Source organism: Diprion similis, chromosome 1 (genome assembly GCF_021155765.1).
Source record: "Diprion similis isolate iyDipSimi1 chromosome 1, iyDipSimi1.1, whole genome shotgun sequence".
In the NCBI taxonomy this organism is placed as follows: Eukaryota; Metazoa; Arthropoda; class Insecta; order Hymenoptera; family Diprionidae; genus Diprion; species Diprion similis.
Window position 1 is genome coordinate 8,108,372 of NC_060105.1, and position 18,648 is coordinate 8,127,019.

The window sequence follows — 18,648 nt, forward strand, 5'->3', positions numbered from 1 at the left end:
AATGTACAGATCGAGGACCTCAAACCGACGACGTCTCGGCATCCCGTTTGCGAATTCGTTGCCAACTATTCTAAACGTGGAAATTTTCGCGTTGGCCAAAATACCAAATACCACATCCATGCGATCCAGACACAGAGCGCGGTTCAGGATAACAGGGAACTCCAACTGTCCCGTGAAACATTGGAAGTCCAAAGTCGATGCGAACTAATTGCCTTATAATCAGTTTGTCTTCCAACGAGTCGAGCATGAGCTTTCGTCAGTTCTCGTACATTCGAAGTTTGAAAATTTGTTGGTAATTTTTTTCAGTTATAAACCGGTGCAGCCGGACTTGCGTTAGTGTTGGAAAAGCATAAAAAGGCGGTCGTTGGCCGGCATAATGACCCCGACGGAACCATCAGCAGCACGAGTAAGCACCGCGACCTCGAAATATGTTTCTTCCCCATTCACACGCGTGCTTAAAGTTCTATTTCTAGAGCGACGCAGAGCTTTTGAGAGTCCGTCACGATTTGTTAAGACTATTTTGCACCAAATCGGTGATACGGCGCCTCGCGTATTTTGGAAACACGGCGTACTTCGGTGCGCCTCTGGTCGACCTTTAAGCTACAGGTGGAGCATAAAAGAAAAGACAGAAGAGCCGGAAATATAGCCGAACTGCGGAACGGCCGCGGGGGGCTGCTCTGATCAAGCGGGTAAAAATAACTCGCAAGCTGTTGCGCCAGCAATAAGCTTTCGGCTTGTAGAGGCTCGTGTTATACCCCGTGGACGTGGATTCACAGGACGCTGTCGTTCCGAAAAATCCTCAAACCTAAAACGAGAGGTGCAGAGATTGGATAATGACTCAATGATGAACGATGATTTAATGAAACATTTAGCAGGGGATGAAGCGACGAACAGGCTTGAAAAGCTCCTTTTCGTTCGGTGTAAATGGCTCCGCTGCAGCTACTTGGAATCAGAAAATGGCTGGCTGTTCGGGTTCGCGCGAAGCTCCTGCCCCTCGCTGGCCCAAAAGCGATATTTTTAGCGGTGGCTTATAAACCGAGGTTTGGCCAGAAGCCAGCAAGTGTCCCCGTGGGCCACGCAGTGCCGCAGAACTCGAACGGATCCCGTCACTTCGACAACTACGTAAGTAAGCCCTGCATTTACACACATATACATTAATTGTCTTTCGTCTATCGGAGCCCTAACACCTACTCAAAAAATTTTCGCCACTTCCGTACCCGTTGCGCTTCGCAGAGGGATCCCACAATGCAGGCATTTCGTACGCTAAAGCAGTTAATGTAAATCGGAATAAACGGATAATCAATTGAAAAATATTGACAACATAAGCACGCACTGAAAATTATAATTTTCATCCTGCGAGAACGATTTCACCCATATAATACGGGGAGCTGTACCTAAAATTTAACTAACCCTTGGTATACACTGTGTACCAAAGTATCTACTACAGGGTCAATACCAAGTGCGTGTGATATGGCTTTTCTGCGGAATTAGCGATCTTCGAGTTTTGAAACATAGATGTTGTTACATATTTCGCCGTGCTGGTATGAGTATGCTGAAGTAATTTTAACTTGACAGATTGTTTTACTTTTGTTCAAAAGAATCTTTTTCCTAAATGTCAACGTGCGCTGTGAGAATGAAATTTCACGCGACGACTGGAATAGCCGATACCGCATACATTTTCAGGGAATTTAAATTGGTAAATAAACGCAACGTGTTCTCTGAGCTGAGAATGAAAGAAGAATCGCATTTTATAAATACGGATGATAACTTCCGCGGATTTCAAAGGTGGTAAAATATTCCTAACAATATCTTTTCTCAGTTTTCTGCGATTTCAGCCCTACGAGAATCAAGTTTTTCTGAACTTTATATGTTTCAGTTTATTGTTTCTGGAATATTTCGTCAATAATAAAATAATTATGAAACTTATCGGAAAATTAACATGCTCAAATATCTATTTGTTTCATGTTTTGCAATATCGCATGAAAAATAAATAATCGGACTTCTTTACTTTTGAGTAAACATTAAATTCGTTAAAAATGACCACAAATGCTTGACTACATATGTCCAAACTGTAAAATTACCCAAGTATCTACAGACATTCCATATATTTGTGACATTTTTATCCTCGCAATCGGCTAACATTCTGTTTACTGAGATAATTAATTTTCGTCGTTTCAGTAAGATTGTTCCTTTAAACCGATGTTCATATGTACACTTAACTACACAATTATCGAATTATTGCATACTAAGGAATCGTTTTGAAATTAGCCTTCGTCCACATTGTTATTGTTGCGAAGTTCTTGCCGTTTTGGTTTAACCGGTTATTTAAAGCGTTGTAAAATCAATCTCCGAGCCAACTCTTTGTTCAAATGCTATGCTTAAAACCAGCTGAGCACGGGTCGAGGGCACAAGATATTTTTTCAACTTCTAGACGCCGAAGAAAATATACGTGCAATACAGAAGTAAACATTATATGTATACAAAGTGTAACACGCCGTTCCAATAAAATCACGGAAAATATGCGACACGTGGCTTTCGGTATAAAACGGGGACGAAGATAACGCGCGATATTAAACAGCGTATCAAGTCGGTTTCGTCAAGCTGATCCCCATGCAGCATCCCTGCTTCTGCTCCGTAGGCATAAGACGTTTGTTTTTATTCGTATACGGCTAATTTTAACCGGTTGTTTTGAATCAAATGTAGACATGTATTTATAGATTTTCTAGTGTTTTCTCTCGCCGCTATCTCTTTCTCTCCCTCTCTCTCCCTATAATCATCTCTCGCTACTCACAATCGGATTCCTTCTCTTCGGTCCGAAGGCATCATAAAATTTTCAGAATTCCTTCTCAGCGAACAAAATCAAGTTTCAATATTTACCAGCAATCAAACTTGGCCACGTGTTTTTCCGAGTAAACGATCGAATCATTTTCAAATTCATATCGCCATCGATCTTTTTATTCATCATGTCTCTATTTAACCCGAGGTAACAGGCGCCGTGGAATCCGGATGCGTATTTCACCTGCAACCCTTTCAAAGCTGGAACGATTCAACGGGGCTCAAACCGACCGATGAACTACATGACGAAACACAACGCAATAAAAACGATTAATAAATCAACGAAATCGACAACGAATAGGACACCGCATATCGAACCGCAATCGGATACCCAAATCAGGAATAAAATATGGGTTCCGGAGGCAGCGTCCCAGCCACCGGCAGACAGAACACATCCAGAGATTTAGACGTCGTCTGCGAGCGACGGGAATCCCAGGCTCCAATCGTTCTGCAGGGCCTGCACACTGCGGAAGGTCCAACCGACTCGCAGGTCGGTAATCCATTTTCACCAGGATATATCCGCGTCGTTTTCAGCGTGTTCTAGACTCCAGGGTGGTCAGGATACTTGGAAACATACCGATTGAATTCTCAAACTGGGACTATTTCTTGTTTGATATCTGGGTAATCGGGGTTTCTGCTGATTTCTTTGTGCTCTTTTGCAAAACTCGAGACGAAGAATTTTTCCGAATTTTCTGCTGGTCCTCATTTCCAGTTATTCAACAATTTTCGGTGTAGTTCGCTGTCAAATAATATGAATATTTTTACTTCGCTATGGACTTGGTTTGATACTGTAATTTTCTGTCATTCCTTAGCAAATTGATCTTGATATCCATTGCAGCGATTAATTACCAAAATCTTGAGGTTTAATCATATTTCTTAAGAACCTCGCTGAATTTTAAACAAAACCTTTATTTAACAGAGAAAATCATTACCAACGTTCTCACTTCATACATAATACCTGTATATTGTTTATCACACACACGAAAAGTTTTTCATTTCCTAAATAAACGCGTTCAGAAATGCGATGTAGAAATACTTTTTTCACAGAATCTAAAACCTCGATAAAAAATCGTTCCCCGTATTGCCTTAGGCTTTGTTCCATTTTGCGTATCAGAAAAACGATATATCAAACGTCTTCCCAAGTGAGTATACCTTCTCTTCGTCTTCTCCAGGGTCCCAGTCCATACACGACGCTCCGAAGGGATGGTTTCAGATTCCAAGGGCCATCCGCTCCGAGTTTGCCGGTTGGTTCCAGCGTCCGAGGATCCTACGCCGGGGGATACGAGGCGAACGCCCCCCAAGAAGAGACTCTGGTAAGTGTCTTAACGATCGAAGAAGCGCCGACGCGTTGCGGCCCCCTGGCACCGCTCCAGCTGTAGGTGTTTCGCATTTCGCATTTCGCGTTTCGCGTCGATCCCGGCTACGGAGAAGACGCTGAGTCACGATCACGCGTCTCTCCGTTGGCTGCCAACCGCGCTTTTCGTCGTTGATCTAACTCCGGAGACTGGGACCGTGGTTGATCAGTTAGCATTCAGCGGTCGACGCCAGTGCTTCGACGTCCGCTTACCATCCCACACACAAACTACGTCATTGATAGTCGAAAGCTTTCGTAACACGTACTAGTCAAGTAGCCAAGCCAGACTTGCCAAGGAGTGACCGATACTTTACCGCGTTTTTCCCAGCTCGCCTACGCCTCCCAGATGACCGGGTGGCAATCCGGTGGTGCAGGGTCAAACCTCGCCTCGGCGAGGAGCGAGGTGACCGAGCTTTCGAGGACGGTGTCCTGCCTCGCAGCGGCGAACCAACAGCTTGCAGCCGCACACAGTGCGGCCCTAGCGCACCTGGAGGCTCTCTACCGGGACGTGAGATCTGCGAGAGCGGTACGAGATTGCGAGAGAGAAGTTTACAAGGAGGGTGACGAGGCCGACGAGGAGCGACGGTGTCGGGGATTCCGTCAACGGACGTCGAGATGGTTCCACCAGGGTTCGCGGCACGCGGAACAAGCCGCGACGACACACCAGTTGGAGACAGAGTTTAGCAAGGAATATCCCACGCGAAGCCGGCTCGAAACTCAGGGGAGAATACCGAACCCGGGAAACCAGGAGGACGAGCAGGTCGCCCGGGGGGACGAGAATGAGGGTGAAAAAACGCTGAGGAAAGCCCTAGCCAGGATAGAGGAGCTCGAGGATACCCTGAGGAGTGAAAGACTGAAACCTGTCGATTCAAATCGCCACCGGAGATCGGCCGTCGACAACTTGGTCACCTGCGAAAAGGAAGTTCAGTGCAGTGACGACGAAGCCGAGGATGTTGAACGAGCCAAGACAGAGCAAGCACTTCAGGCTCAGAGGCTCAATGAGGAGATGCAAAAGGAACTAGAGACACAAAGACGGACGATCGAAAGACTCGAGGATGAGTGCAAGGTACTTTTGTTTTCTCGTTTTCTTCAAACTCTAAATTTTTTTTTTCCAGTCTATGAATTGTCAACAATTGCTGCAGATATCAACTGCGCAGCTCGAGAAAGCGGAATGTGAACTGCAGGAACGGACTGAAGAGCTCGAGAGAACGGTGAAGGAGCTTGATTGCTCGAAGACAAAGAACATGGGACTGCTGAAGGAGGTGGATTTGTACAAAACGGAGAGAGATTCGGCCCTTGTCAGAATATCCATTTTGGAACAGGAGCTGCAGAAGTCCGTCCTCGATAAAGAGCACGCGAAGAATACGGAGAGTCAGAAATCGGCAAAACTTCGAGCTCAGCTCGCCGAGGAAATCGCGGACAAAAAGAAACAAATCAAAGCCCTCGAAGACGCTCTTGAGGAGATCCAACGGCTGAAGCATGCGGTGAAAACCGACAAGAGAGAAAACGCGAGCATCGAGAACGACGCTGATCAAACAGGTAAAAGAAACACTTTTGTAATTGGCGGTGAAGAAATTCAGGACGAAACTTAATATAATAACATCTTTTTGCAGAGCTAGGCGTGGAGCAAACCGTAGCTTTGGAAGAAAATCCTTACGAGTCGAGCGAGGATGTTGCGGAGGAAATTGCCTGTAGCCGTGCGACGAACATGGAGGAATTCAAAAAGGAATTGACCCTTAAACGCGAGGCCAGACAGCGTGCCATAGCCGCCGTGTCTTCGGAAATGGACCGACTCAGACGAGAATTGGGAGCCGAAAAGGAGGCGCATTCCGAAACATCACGGATGCTGGATTTACTCAAGTCCGGAGAACCTACGAGAGATGTCAGAGAATTGACGACTGGCGAGGAACAAGCTGGAAACAAAAGCTCAGACAGCTCCACCCAAGATGAAGTAAAGAGACTGAGGACTCAACTCCAAGGTGACAAAGAGGCTCACCAGGATGCTTTGAGAAGAATTACTGCCCAGCAGATAGCCGATACCTTAAAGGTGAGTAGAGAGTGACTCTTTCCTACGTCATTTTTTCTTGTGAATATCTCTTACTCTTTTTCGGTACAGTTTGGACTCACGTGCAAACTTCTGCAACGATATAAGGATAATTTTTATTTGTAGGTTTCGGATGAGATAAAGAACTTTGTACGTTCCGAAGCTGAAAAACTGGAAGACCTTCGTTACCATCTCGAGCACGACGCAGAGAAAAACATGAGCCAAATTCTACACGTCAAGGAAGCGGTGGGCATGGCTCGTCTGGTCCTGGCAGCACGCGAGAAACAGGTGAACAAATTGAAGGATCAATTGGCGCACATTTTGGCCAGACTGGAAGGCATGAATTACAGTGAAATATTCGACGACGCAAGAGCCGAGTTTGATCACCAGCTTGAAAATCTTAGAAATTTGAAAACTCTCTACGAGGTACGACTCAAGGTTTTGATCGAGATGAAGGAACAGGCGGGAAAAGAACTCGTAGAGACGAAGGAGAAACTAGAAGTTTCTCAAAAGAAACTAAAAACGCTAGAAGAGGACTTGGAGAAATCGGAAGAGAAGGTGATGCTGATTTTTTTCTTAAAGTTTACTCCGCTGCTGAACGCAAAACGTTTGTTATCACTAAGTTTTTCACGTTCATCGACAGGTTGACAGTCAGGATACTGAAATATCGAATTTGGAGTCTCAGCTTGGTTTGACGAAAGCGGACTGCAGGGATCTCGAAAATCAGATGTCCGTTATAAACAGTTTATTCACGCAAATGTTGCTGAGCGCTTCCTCGGCCGACATGGATCTCGACAGGTTGACTCGATTATTACAGGTATTTGAAAGTGCGATCAATCAGCGACAGAACCTGACCTCCAGGCGCCAAGCATGACATGGCATTATTTGTACAAACGACCCAAAATTGTTTCAGGAGAATCACGATTTGATAAGTGACATGGCGCGGGAGGAAGGCACGGAGGCTGCTGCACTACCGAAACTACTTTTGGATTTGGTAGAGCAAGTCGAGGGACGAAGTCCAACGAAGCCCCGAGCATCAGGAAGCGATGGCGAAAAGAACGAGGAGGATATTCAGGAAGGAAATATCGCGCACAATTTGCCAAAGGTAGAATATTATATGATCCAATAATAAGGACGAAATGTTAATGTAACACATGTGAATCGCAGGTGTGGCGCGTTTTACTCGAACTGTTGAGCTGCCATGCTGTCGATGCCCCCGCGGCTTCAGCGTCAGCGTTATCGGCGCCAGATAGCTGTTATAAATCCGTCGACACGCCGACTGGACCGCAGTTGGTAATTTCGGTTAGCAAAACATACATCAGACTGAAGGAATTGATCCTTGAGAAGAAGCATCTTGAGAAAGAGATGACGCGAATGAAACAACTCAATACACATCTTGAGAGCAAGCTGGGCGAACAGGTATTACATACTGAAGGATAATTCCTTTGCAGGCTGAATAGACTCTTAAGGAGTGAAGATTGTTCATTTTAACTCTTCTCCTTCGTTTTTGGTAATCGTTTCTTCAGGAGAAAAGATTGTCGACGGTTTCCTCGGAGCTGAGCAAAACCTGGAACATAGTGGGTAGGATGCAGGCCCAACATCAGCAGCTTCACACGCACGAAAAGATCTTGCGATACGAGCTACAGCAGAAGAGGAAAATGCTTCAAGAGCTGAAACAGGAGCTTGAATATTGCCGCGAGAAATGGGAATCGGCGAGGCAAAAGAATACGAACACAGAAATGGAGTGGAAAAATCTTCGTCGAGAGTTCGCTGCAAGAAAGGCGCTCGCGGTTCGAGACTCCCTGAACAACAGGTATGCTAAACGCCTAAAGCGAAAAGGACATTTTTTCGAAGTCCGAATTAAACTGATAACTCATTCAATGATCCCCTTTCTTTTCCGCAGCGGCGAAAGTGGGTTCAGCGATGAACGTGGCGACGAGTCTGACGAAGAAGACGAAGAAAGAACCGAAAGGATCAGGATAAGCCCGCGCAGGCGAACCCGAAAGGTATATAATATAAAATCAATTTCCCTGATGAAATTTTTTGTGTCTCAATTTTTCTCTAACGCAAATCGATGCCAGACATAAAGAAAAACTAGTAGGGAATAATTTCTCATTTTTATGGACGCAGCTCATTCCGGATTTTACTATTTCAGGAAAGCCCAAGGGTACCCTCCCCAGACACAGAGTCTGAGCAGCCAACGGATACGGAAATGTCAGAGTCGAAGACTTGTTCATCGGAAACCCTCGAACAGCGGACACCAACTCCGGAAACCGAGACAGAGGTAGACGGGGAGACGATCGAAGTTGAATCGGTGTCAAACGAGGTGCGACCCGCCACACCAGAGCCTGACGTGAGTTGCTCAGTACAATGAAATTAGACATACTCCAGTTGTTCCACAGCCTAGTAAAAATTGATTACCTCATGTTGTCAGTGAATTTCTGATGCATCAATCAAAGTATTGCGTGAGAAGTTTACCAAGAGGATAAATTTTTACCAGGAGAGGAAACACATGAAAATGGTATATTTGGAACATCATCTTTTGTACTATATGTAAGTCCTTATTGATTTTCCAGTGCACTCCGGAGACAGAGATTTTGGACCCGTTGGACAGAGCGTTGACAAACGTGATTCAGAGTCTGATAAAAATCGACACAGTATCTAATCAGAGTTCCGCTTCGACGTCCAGAGAAAGTATACCCATGGCGTCTACGTCAGCGATGTCGCAGGATTCATCCGTATTCGACATCGTGGTCAGCAATGAACCTTCGAGGAGGGTTAAAACTCCGAAAAGAGAGACAAGAGAATGGAGCCCACACAGTGAACCATGGAGTTCGAGTATAACGGACATGAAACTGAATTTGAAGAGACCGTTGAAACCATCGATAAACGAAAGGTCGTCATCCTTGGATTCGTCCATTACGACTACACGACTCGACGAGCCAGATAACTGTCCTGATTCCGCCCTGGGAGCTTGTGCCTCGACGTCCGGAAACCCGATCGAAGGTTGCGGTGAAAAGAGAGTGGAGAACAGCGATGAGGAGTCGATTTTTGACAGCGAAAAGTTCCTAAATTCGACGGAAACAGAATCCGCCCCGCATCCAACGGTCTCGGTATTTTCCATCGGACCTTATCTCTCCTCCAAGTCACCCTCGCCAGTAAAAACTGTTCAATTTCGAGAGCCACTGATACTGGGACCAAGGTCCAGCACACCCTGCGCCCTGGACTCCGGCGAAGCTTCGACATCGGGAGAAACCCCTGCAGCTGTAACAAGTTCTGGCACAGATTCGCAGACTAAGGAAAAAGAAGAAACAGAGTCTGTCGATCTCTCAGCGAACTCCTCTGATGAGATCAAGGCGAAACCGGACTTGACTGACTTCGAAGAAAAGACACTTGATGAACCCGCGAACGCCTCTGTGTCCACAGAGACGGCCGAGGCTGAAGACAAGTCGGAGGAACAGCCAAAAGAGACTAGCACTCTCGAGGCACCAAGTTCGGAAACTTTTGCTGCGTCGCAATCCTCGGCCGGTTCCGCAACGCCGAAGGCTTCCCGCACTCCAGAGGAAGTCTTAGCTGCTAGAGCTGCGAGGTTGAAACGGTTGGAGGAGCAGGCGGACTGGCTGATGAAGAAAATGAACGCTACCAGCCAGAGGGGGTCTGCTTTGAGTACCAGACTAGAAGAACTTCACGAAGCCTATGGGGAACCACCGGCTCCTCCGCCTTTGCCAGATGTTTTGCCCAGCGTCAGATTAGAGACGAATTCCAACGAACGGCATGAACGAAGGGCGAACCAGGTGAGATCTTCCGCTGAAACGTTGAACTTTTTTGTCTTGGGAAAGGGGGGATGCTTCGTGGGGATGTTTTGCTTCACAAAACGTAGTATGCTGGTTAGTAATTCGATAATTGTTGATTTTAGCTACAAGAGTCAGTTACTTTTCGACCGGAAGAAGCCCTGCCGTTACATCAAACTGAAGCTGACGACACGGCCGCGAATGAATCTCCACCGAACAACGCGCCCTGATACAGAATGAAAATATTCAAATTCTGAACGATATCTATGAGGAAGTAAAAAACGCGACGGAATGACGTTCCTTTCCCGGACTTCGACGATTCCCTGATTCTTGGGTATACCTTTCCTCGTCTGCTAATACATAGAGTGGAAAGTAATGAGAGAATGATTTATTACCGCGGTAACATATCGGGAAAATTATTCACCGGTGTTACACATTAAACCTATGTTAAAATAAAATTGTGGTTTTATACCTGATATGTTGCGCTGTACATATTCATCACGCACGCTAAAATCGTGATGCTTACGAACACGGAAAACGTCTCGTGATAATAATGTTATCGTGGATTTAAGGTAAATCGGATACATATGCTTCCCACGAAGCTAAAAAGACTTATTTTATACCAAAACGGTTCAATTATGAACCTATATGTATAATTTATATGAAATGAAGTTAAATAAGAGTAAGAAAAATTCGATGTATGTATGAATGTTGAAATATCCGATATGTTTGATTCGTGATTATTTTAAATTGTACTAATTAAAAAACGAAACCAAACGAGTCGATTTTTAACTCAGTCACTAATTAATTTTGCATTCATTTTTCATGAATAATTTTTCTTACATCTCTGAATTCAATGAAAAATGGACGACGAAACGAGAAAAAACGTGAGCAGACAAGAACTCAATAAAACCAAATCGTGTGTTAGACTGGGATTGGTAATGCACATTGAGAGGTTGTTTCGTAACAGTCGGAAGAGCGATAATGAGTGATAGTAATAATGATTGATATGTATCTAATGATGAGCAAAAAGCAATATTTCATTCTGTCGTATCTGCAGTCCACCGTTGACCAACCGTTTGAATGGATTGTTGACCTGACTAAATTTGGTGAAAACTTAAGTGTAGTGTAAATAATTTTTGCCCTGTCCGCATCAAGAATGTTCAAATATCCTTGGATACTCAGCTGCTTTTTCATAGCAATTCTCTTCCTGGGCAATGCCGAAGTCATAGGTGCTTATATACTAGAGTACAAACCGTCATTCCCGTATAATACTGTATCATTTAAAAAAAAAGGCAAAATGATTAACCTTGACGAACCCCGTTCCTATATATAAGCTTATAGTACATTTATTAAATCTTCAAAAATAATCGATCAAATCTATAACGATAAAGTTTCACAGAAAAAAAGGTGTCTCGTTACATAATCATTATTTTGGTATGACTTAGTGAGAGTGGCCATTGAAGCTTCGTTTCGTCTTCACATATACCCTCAAACTTTGGATAATCCAAGCCACTGTACCTTGACCAATCCCCAGAATGAAGTAACAGATATTCCGCTCGATTATCAAGCTGACAATTCTCAGGTAACTAATTGCATAATGCATACGATCAAGTAATATATGAACCGCATTGTCCTGAAACTTTTACCCCTTGCCATATCCTTAGGAAGATGATCAGAAGATTGTACCATTGGGCGACAATCAATGTGGCGCAAGAATTTACGACGCGTCACGGACAGACGTTGGAAGATGGTCCCTTGTTCTTTCGAATGAAACAGAATCCATCAACGAAAGTTTCAGAATTGTTACCGTTACTTTAGAAGAACCTGTCAACCGAACATCCACCGCAGTAATCGGAGACTTGACAACGGTACAAATGTTACGTGTTTTAACGCGTATAGAGTGCAAGTCCAGCACTTCGCAAATTTTTAGCTGTAGAATGAATACAAACGTACGACAAAGCTGAGTAAAGCACCTGATAATTTAATTTAAGACCATACTTTGCGGACCATCCAGCATGCTGTACTGCGAACTGCGAGATCCTTTAGGAAACCCGGCTACCCTGACTAGCAGAACACGATGTGAAACAATAATCGATGTTTTGAAGGCTACGGACTTCGGGGTCTGGACCTGTACTGTAGGCATATCTGGTAGCATAGAAGAGATTTACGCAACTCACACTTTGAACATTGGAGGTAACTTATGGTGTGACAAAATTTGAATATGGAGCATTAATTCCAGGGAAACGACGAACTGTAGTGACGTGTTGAGCTGAAACTAATTGGTTCGATTGATTTTAGACCGTGCCGAAGAAGTGGTGATATTCGCAAACGACACTGTATCTGGTAAAATGATATCCTGGCAAGTAGAGAGAATTATACCAGCAGCGTCTTGGTGCAGAGCCTTTCCCCCTAAGGGAAAATCAATCATGGTGACAATCTTTTGCTCAGACTGAATCATCGAATTACTGAAAACTGACCAAAAATAGCTTGCTGGGCCTCAAGGACTTTTTACTGTAAACTAGGTAGCGCCGGGACTAGAACTCGAGAAGTACGTATCCGTTGAGACAAATCTTGCCGAAAACAAATGTGGCCTTCTGATAACCGGGGAGTTCCAGGAAGAGTATCATGGGATATGGAGACTAGAAATGGGACTCACTTCTGGAAATATAATCGGAGGATTCATTAAAATGCCCGAAGGGCAGATACCAGGGCTGAATGGTCGGTGAAGAAAGAAATACGAAATGAGGTCATGGTCGATCGTTTGTTCTGATCATGTATGATTAACAGATCCAAATACCGCAAGGAATTCGTCGGACCCATCGAAAGCGGTGGAGGTGAATGTTGAAGCTGGAAAATCTTTCACAATCACTTGTCAAACTCAATACCCGGCCGGTTACTGCTGGATAAAAGGACCCCAGGGACAAGACATAACATCAACGGACGAACTGACTGTGGGAAGGTGTTCTCATGCCATCGATAACGCGATATCTACGGAACACAGCGGGAACTGGACCTGCAACATGGCACATGTTAATGGAGGGCACGAAGAGCATTTGGTTACCAAAGTGAACGTCATAGGTAATCGATATAATTTCAAACCTCCTAGAATACGAGTGATCAAGTTACCTAGTTCTAATGTGCTCCTTTTTCAAGGACACTTCTTAGATAGTATAACAATCCAAGACATTATGAAGTAAGAAGATTTTGTATAAAGTGTTTCTTGACATTTCTTTGATTTTTTTACTACTTGGATCGATGTTCTGCAGACAAATTGTATCAGGCTATCAATCGCGAGATAACAGCACGTCACGGAGACAAAACGATAATTGCCTGTAAATCAGTACTCGATTATCCGCTCCAGTACTGTCGATTCGTTAGGCCAGATGGTGTAGGACTAGGAGTAACGCCTGGCATGGAACCATCCGAAAGATACTCTTACGAGGGCGACGGATTGGACCATGGCTATTGTGGATTAGCCATCAGTTCAGTCCAGGTTCATTTTTGTAGCAAATATTTAAACCTAACGGAATATATTCGAAGAATGAATAATCTGATAATTATCAATTAACAAATCCCCATCTAATCCCACAGGCAGTGGACATCGGGGAGTGGAAATGCGTATCCAGGTCACGTTTCCGCACCTGGGAAGCGGAAAATTCGGACACTTGTGTTTTGCAAACTCCCGAAATGTCGGTTGCGTCTGTAATTGGATTGACCATTGGCGCAGTTTTACTGGTATTTGTTATAACCGGAGCTTTACTTGTACGGTATAGACGTAAGCGGTCCCAACAATCCGAACGAGCCATGATGGTCGAATTCAGTACCTGATTACTGTACCGGTGGTCTACAAATATTGAATAATTATTCCATAAGCAATAAAAAGAAATTCATGACATTGTGCTGACATCCAGCTTTAAAGGAAAGATGTACATACAACATTCCGAGTGTTATCCTAGATTCGAAAGTTTTAACATCAAAAAATTGATAAAACATGTACAGCAATCGAGGACTATTTAGAATAAAATAATGTTACTTATATTCGGGTCAACACGGTATTACTGCACTATTATATGATGTCCTTAATAATGCAGCCTGACAGAGGGAATAAAAAATTAGATAGGTTCGAATGCTATATATATATATATATATAGTATAGTTCATTATACTTTGTCGACAATAAATTGTTTTTTTAACATTTAACAAGAAAATTTCTAGGTCATTTTAAGGCAATAGAAAATTATATTTACGTTATTGTAAATTGTATAATTCATACTTTCTCACTTTAATAAATACGTACCTACTAGTGTAGCAATAATTCGTCAAATATGTAAATCTTCATATAATACAAATAACCTACACTAATTATTTTTCTGATTCATCAGGATGTACCGTCTCAATATGACGAGACAAAGTATATCGCGTAGAAAACTGCTTCTTGCAATGAGGACAGTGAAACGTTGCAGCAGGATGGGCTGATCTCAAATGCGCCACTGCAAGTTCTCGCAGGACAAATGGTGACTGGCATACACCGCAACGATATCTATTGACAGCAAAATCAATTCACACTTAAAATTTCCTGGCCAAAAATCTGACGTAGGTATAATTTCTCTGTTGTCATTTATATAGCACGAGAAATCATTAGAGCTCACCCGCCACCTGTCCTTATTAGTGTACGTTTGAGAGCAGGAGGAGCACTCGGTGAATCCTCAATTTTCAATTCAACTGTAGGCTCAATCTGCGTTGGAACCGACGTACCTGGTGACATATGTTCCGGCGTAAGGTTTGGCATTGCTTTCGTCATTTCCAATTCCTTTTTCAATTCTTTTTTTCGTACCTGGAGCTATAGTAAAGAAGAAATGATTTCACGAATTATTAGTAGAATGAAAAGGTCGAGTAGGTACCATATGGTATTGTATTACACGTTGTTATTTCCAAAATTATCAAACAGTGACGATATGCAATTCATTCCGGTAAGACAAAAAGTACCCACCATTGCATGTGCCTGGGTGTGTACTCTCATGTGAGAATTTCTCGACTGAGAATTGTTGAAAGTTGCATTGCATTTTGAACAGTTATACTTCTTGTGTGTGTTGAAGGATTGCTGTGATGACTTGGATGAAGCCTTTGTCGCACCACCACGCTTTCCAAATACAGGTTTCCCTCCATTACACTGATGTGCAAGCAGGGAAATCTCCTTGAAGAATATCTTGTTACACCGTGGACAATGGTAAGTTTTATCCACAATATGTGTTGCTTCGTGTGCCTTTTGTTGCGCCTTGTCTTTGAATGATTTTTTACACGTGGAACACGTGTATTTACTTGCGTTGCTTGCACGTTTGTGAGAAATCTGCAGAGAAAAAATTATTTTCACCAAGGTGTGAAATATTTGGTCTATGTTAATTTCTTGAGAATTTCAGGTTTGCGAGATCCCAATTACAATTTTTCCCCGAGTAAAAATATCTCTTCTACTGCTTGAATGAGTTGATTGTATAACTTAGATGAGTAGGCTGAACTTGCTCGGCGCATGGGCAGGCGGGTGTATTCTATAACACGATCGGTTTAGAAGAGTAGATCTGCGGCAGCCGCTGAATAAAACAACACACGCCGAACGTAACATTTTTATTATACCGTATCGTCGAAATGAGAGTAATTCATTACATGAAATAGAGGAAAAGTCCAGAAATTTCAGAAATCACACGAAATTCCTAGTAATTTCTTTGTTTCCAGATTCTCCCTCAGCGTTAGGTACCCTGCTGCGTGCTCTTAATTGTGAAGTCATTATTAAGTCCTATGTAACTTACCTCATGACGAAGAAGCTGCCATTTTTCTTTGAACGTTTTTTTACAAACTCTACAGCTGAAGCTCTTATACACGTAGCTCTCGGAATGTGTTTGCAAATGAGTCAGCATCGTCGTGTGATCGTTGAACCACTGCAAACAAATACCGCAACGGGCCACATTCTTCGATGTGCCCATGTTGATGTCTTTACTTGCATGAGCCGAACCATCCATAGAAACATCTTCTTCATCGGACTCCTACAACGAAGATGCAAGCTTTAAACTACAAACCAGATGATTCTATCAAGTACTGCATAACATCATGTGTTATAACGGAATGTAAGTACGTGATCGCAAGGTACCTTAATGAAGCTTCTATTGCTTATACCAGTTATCGCTTCATTGGCTTCCCGGGCTTCTCTCTCCGCATTTAATGCTTCCTCTTGTTCGACGCTGGCGTTAACAGGAGACATGACAGGCTGTTGATTATGCTCGCTCAGCCTGTGTGCCGCTAATCGAATAAACAGCCCAAATGAGCGGCCACAAATTTCACATTTGTGTTTTTTTGGTTCATGAGTTCGCATGTGATTTGATAATGCACTCTGCTGCGTACACACCTGTAACATTTGAGAGACTGGAATGAAAGAACCATTGTGTGCGAATAACTCGGATTAAATGATAGCGTGCTCTTAAAAATTAGAAAACGAGATTGAAATATTTCACAGGTACCTTTCCACAGGTGGGACACATGAGTGACTTGATATTTTCTGCAAAAGGATTCTTATTGAATAATGTTTCGCCACGTGCAGGCGTCGCAGATGCCGTCTCTGGCTGATGCAGTTGTTTGTGATTTTGGTATGAATTCATTGTTGGAAAAAAACTGAAGTAATGGTAAACAAAAGCTGTTAGTACAGGAGTAATATCTAACGGTATCAGAGAAAACTGGCTGTCTATCAAGGATGTGATTAATGTTACCGATTACAAGGAGAACACCAAGTGTTTGATACAGTCGCCAATTCAGGAACTGATTGATGATCCCGTTGTCTGTGATGCCTCAGTATTTCCCAGCTAACAAATTCGCGATCGCACTGATCGCACTCGTTGACACATTCGTCAAAGTTCAGAGTAACTTTGAGATGATGCGATCCTTCATGTTTTGCAAGATCTTCCACGGATTGAAACACGCTCGAGCATTTTTTGCATCTGTATCTACGCGGACAGAAGAGCCGCATGTGTTTGCGTAAACTCTCTTTTGTTCTGAGAATGAGAAGAAATACCAATAAAAATTTGAAAATATCAATTTGATTAGCAATGTGAATTAAAAAATACCAAAGTTCCACACTATGCAACCTTATAATTACTCTATTTACCTATAGTATCTATTGCACGGCGCACACCACCATTTGGAACTTGGTTTAAATTTTGGTTTTGTCTCTATTCGATCGTTTATCGTCAAGCTTCCAGTTAATACTTGTTCTAAAATGCTAGTGCTTCCATTCCCTGGTCTACCAGTAATTCCAATGTTCGATTCATTACTGAATGGATTTCTGTTTTCCGTTCCGTTTGTACCCCTCGAGGCGTAATCCTCTTGGTGAGAAATTTCCATTCGATCATTGCGAACTGAATCCAACAATTCTTCCGCTGTCATAATCGCAGTACCCAAGATCGGTCCGTTCCCATCAGCCGTATCTAAGGGCTCCTCTTTGATCTGCACTTCACAAGGAAGTTCCACCAAAGTTTCATTGGCCGCATTAGACTGATCTGTCTTTTGCATGCCGATGAAAACAGACGACTTCTCAGCTGGTAGCGAAGCAGATAAAGGAACCAACGGTGGCGGAGCACGTGCTTTTTCTTTGCAAAGCTGGGCCTGAAGAGAAAGAAGAAGCAGATGAACTCTACAGAATGAAACTAGATAGAAAGGTATGATAAGTTGATTGACGATTGTGATTTATGGTTATTACAACAGCTTGTGGTATATACCTGGCAAGGATCAGGAGAATTCTTCATGGCATCGAGAAATATTTTTACAGTTTCGGAATCCTTTAAGGCTAGAAGTTGTATATGCATAGATTTGTAGACGCCGAGACAACGTTCTCTGAATTCGTAAGCGTCGTCTAATCTGGCTGCGCAGAATTGACATATCTGTTTTGGCAACGGATCGCTTTTGTATACCATTATGGGAAAGCAGGCTCTCATCTTTTGGGTGACTTTTCTTTGCACACCTTCGTCGCCAAATATCGACAACATCTCCGCCTTCTCCTCCGAACAAAGTCTACAGGCATTATTCCAGTCTTGTACCGCAGTAGTCATCATGTTTAATGTTCGAATTTAAATATACAATATGAACAATGATTAAATAGTCTCTCAAACACTTGTTTACAGGTTTTATGTATTGCGCGTTTTTATACGTATATAGGTAAGTTACAGGATAATATTTAATAAATCTACGGAATAAGCTCGGTTAAAACGAATAAGCCGAGTCCCATTGTCCCTAGAGTCTCGTAGCGATTGCTCTTTGGGTTCTCGTGATTTTAGAAATTCGCCAAGGTGAATTGAGGTTAATCTACGGGAGACGGGACGATCGTCTAGCATATTTTGTAACGATTCTCCGTATATCTTGTTCTTGATTATTTCCGACACCATAAGAATTCTCGTCATGTTTTCACGACCACAAGATAATCAACGAGCCGTGGAAGAGTCGAATCTTCCTTGTATTTTAAACGACCTGACATTTTGATTAGTATATATTATTGTTCTTTTATTTACTTTCACCAACAATAAGCAAGAATATTGCGAGAGCATCGGAAGGAGCGCCCGTCCCCTAAATCCAAACTTGCCCAAAGT

At 43.1% G+C, this 18,648-nt stretch overlaps 4 protein-coding genes across 6 annotated transcripts; 3 read left to right on the forward strand and 1 right to left on the reverse strand.

Moving 5' to 3' along the window:
* The first annotated feature begins 852 nt into the window (after positions 1–852).
* On the forward strand, positions 853–3,181 carry LOC124409161. Its single transcript, XM_046886581.1, has 3 exons — positions 853–1,122; positions 2,991–3,092; positions 3,137–3,181. The coding sequence occupies exons 1-3, from the start codon at positions 925–927 to the stop codon at positions 3,179–3,181; spliced, it is 345 nt and encodes a 114-aa protein (XP_046742537.1). The 5' UTR covers positions 853–924.
* LOC124408645 (restin homolog) lies at positions 3,117–10,299 on the forward strand. The gene is made up of 14 exons (XM_046885746.1): positions 3,117–3,325; positions 4,008–4,148; positions 4,518–5,255; positions 5,332–5,728; positions 5,803–6,236; positions 6,360–6,791; positions 6,877–7,050; positions 7,147–7,338; positions 7,401–7,652; positions 7,760–8,046; positions 8,137–8,239; positions 8,389–8,586; positions 8,810–10,027; positions 10,150–10,299. The coding sequence occupies exons 1-14, from the start codon at positions 3,185–3,187 to the stop codon at positions 10,252–10,254; spliced, it is 4,812 nt and encodes a 1,603-aa protein (XP_046741702.1). The 5' UTR covers positions 3,117–3,184; the 3' UTR covers positions 10,255–10,299.
* LOC124408666 (zinc finger protein Xfin-like) lies at positions 4,016–18,619 on the reverse strand. Of its 3 annotated transcripts, XM_046885803.1 has the most exons (11): positions 17,785–18,619; positions 17,175–17,671; positions 16,780–17,061; positions 16,534–16,684; positions 16,167–16,421; positions 15,829–16,062; positions 15,018–15,374; positions 14,677–14,867; positions 14,385–14,567; positions 11,578–11,582; positions 4,016–4,031 (listed from the first exon to the last, which is right to left on the reverse strand). In XM_046885803.1, the coding sequence occupies exons 1-9, from the start codon at positions 18,115–18,117 to the stop codon at positions 14,390–14,392; spliced, it is 2,478 nt and encodes an 825-aa protein (XP_046741759.1). In that variant the 5' UTR covers positions 18,118–18,619; the 3' UTR covers positions 4,016–4,031; positions 11,578–11,582; positions 14,385–14,389. The 3 variants fall into 3 exon arrangements, with proteins under 3 accessions (XP_046741759.1, XP_046741751.1, XP_046741742.1); XM_046885795.1 differs by lacking the exons at positions 4,016–4,031; positions 11,578–11,582 and adding an exon at positions 14,081–14,119; XM_046885786.1 differs by lacking the exons at positions 4,016–4,031; positions 11,578–11,582 and having other exon boundaries at positions 14,144–14,567.
* LOC124408685 lies at positions 11,035–13,947 on the forward strand. Its single transcript, XM_046885815.1, has 9 exons — positions 11,035–11,256; positions 11,473–11,609; positions 11,692–11,895; positions 12,019–12,220; positions 12,326–12,456; positions 12,550–12,745; positions 12,815–13,105; positions 13,294–13,520; positions 13,619–13,947. The coding sequence occupies exons 1-9, from the start codon at positions 11,184–11,186 to the stop codon at positions 13,853–13,855; spliced, it is 1,698 nt and encodes a 565-aa protein (XP_046741771.1). The 5' UTR covers positions 11,035–11,183; the 3' UTR covers positions 13,856–13,947.
* Positions 18,620–18,648: the final 29 nt, after the last annotated feature.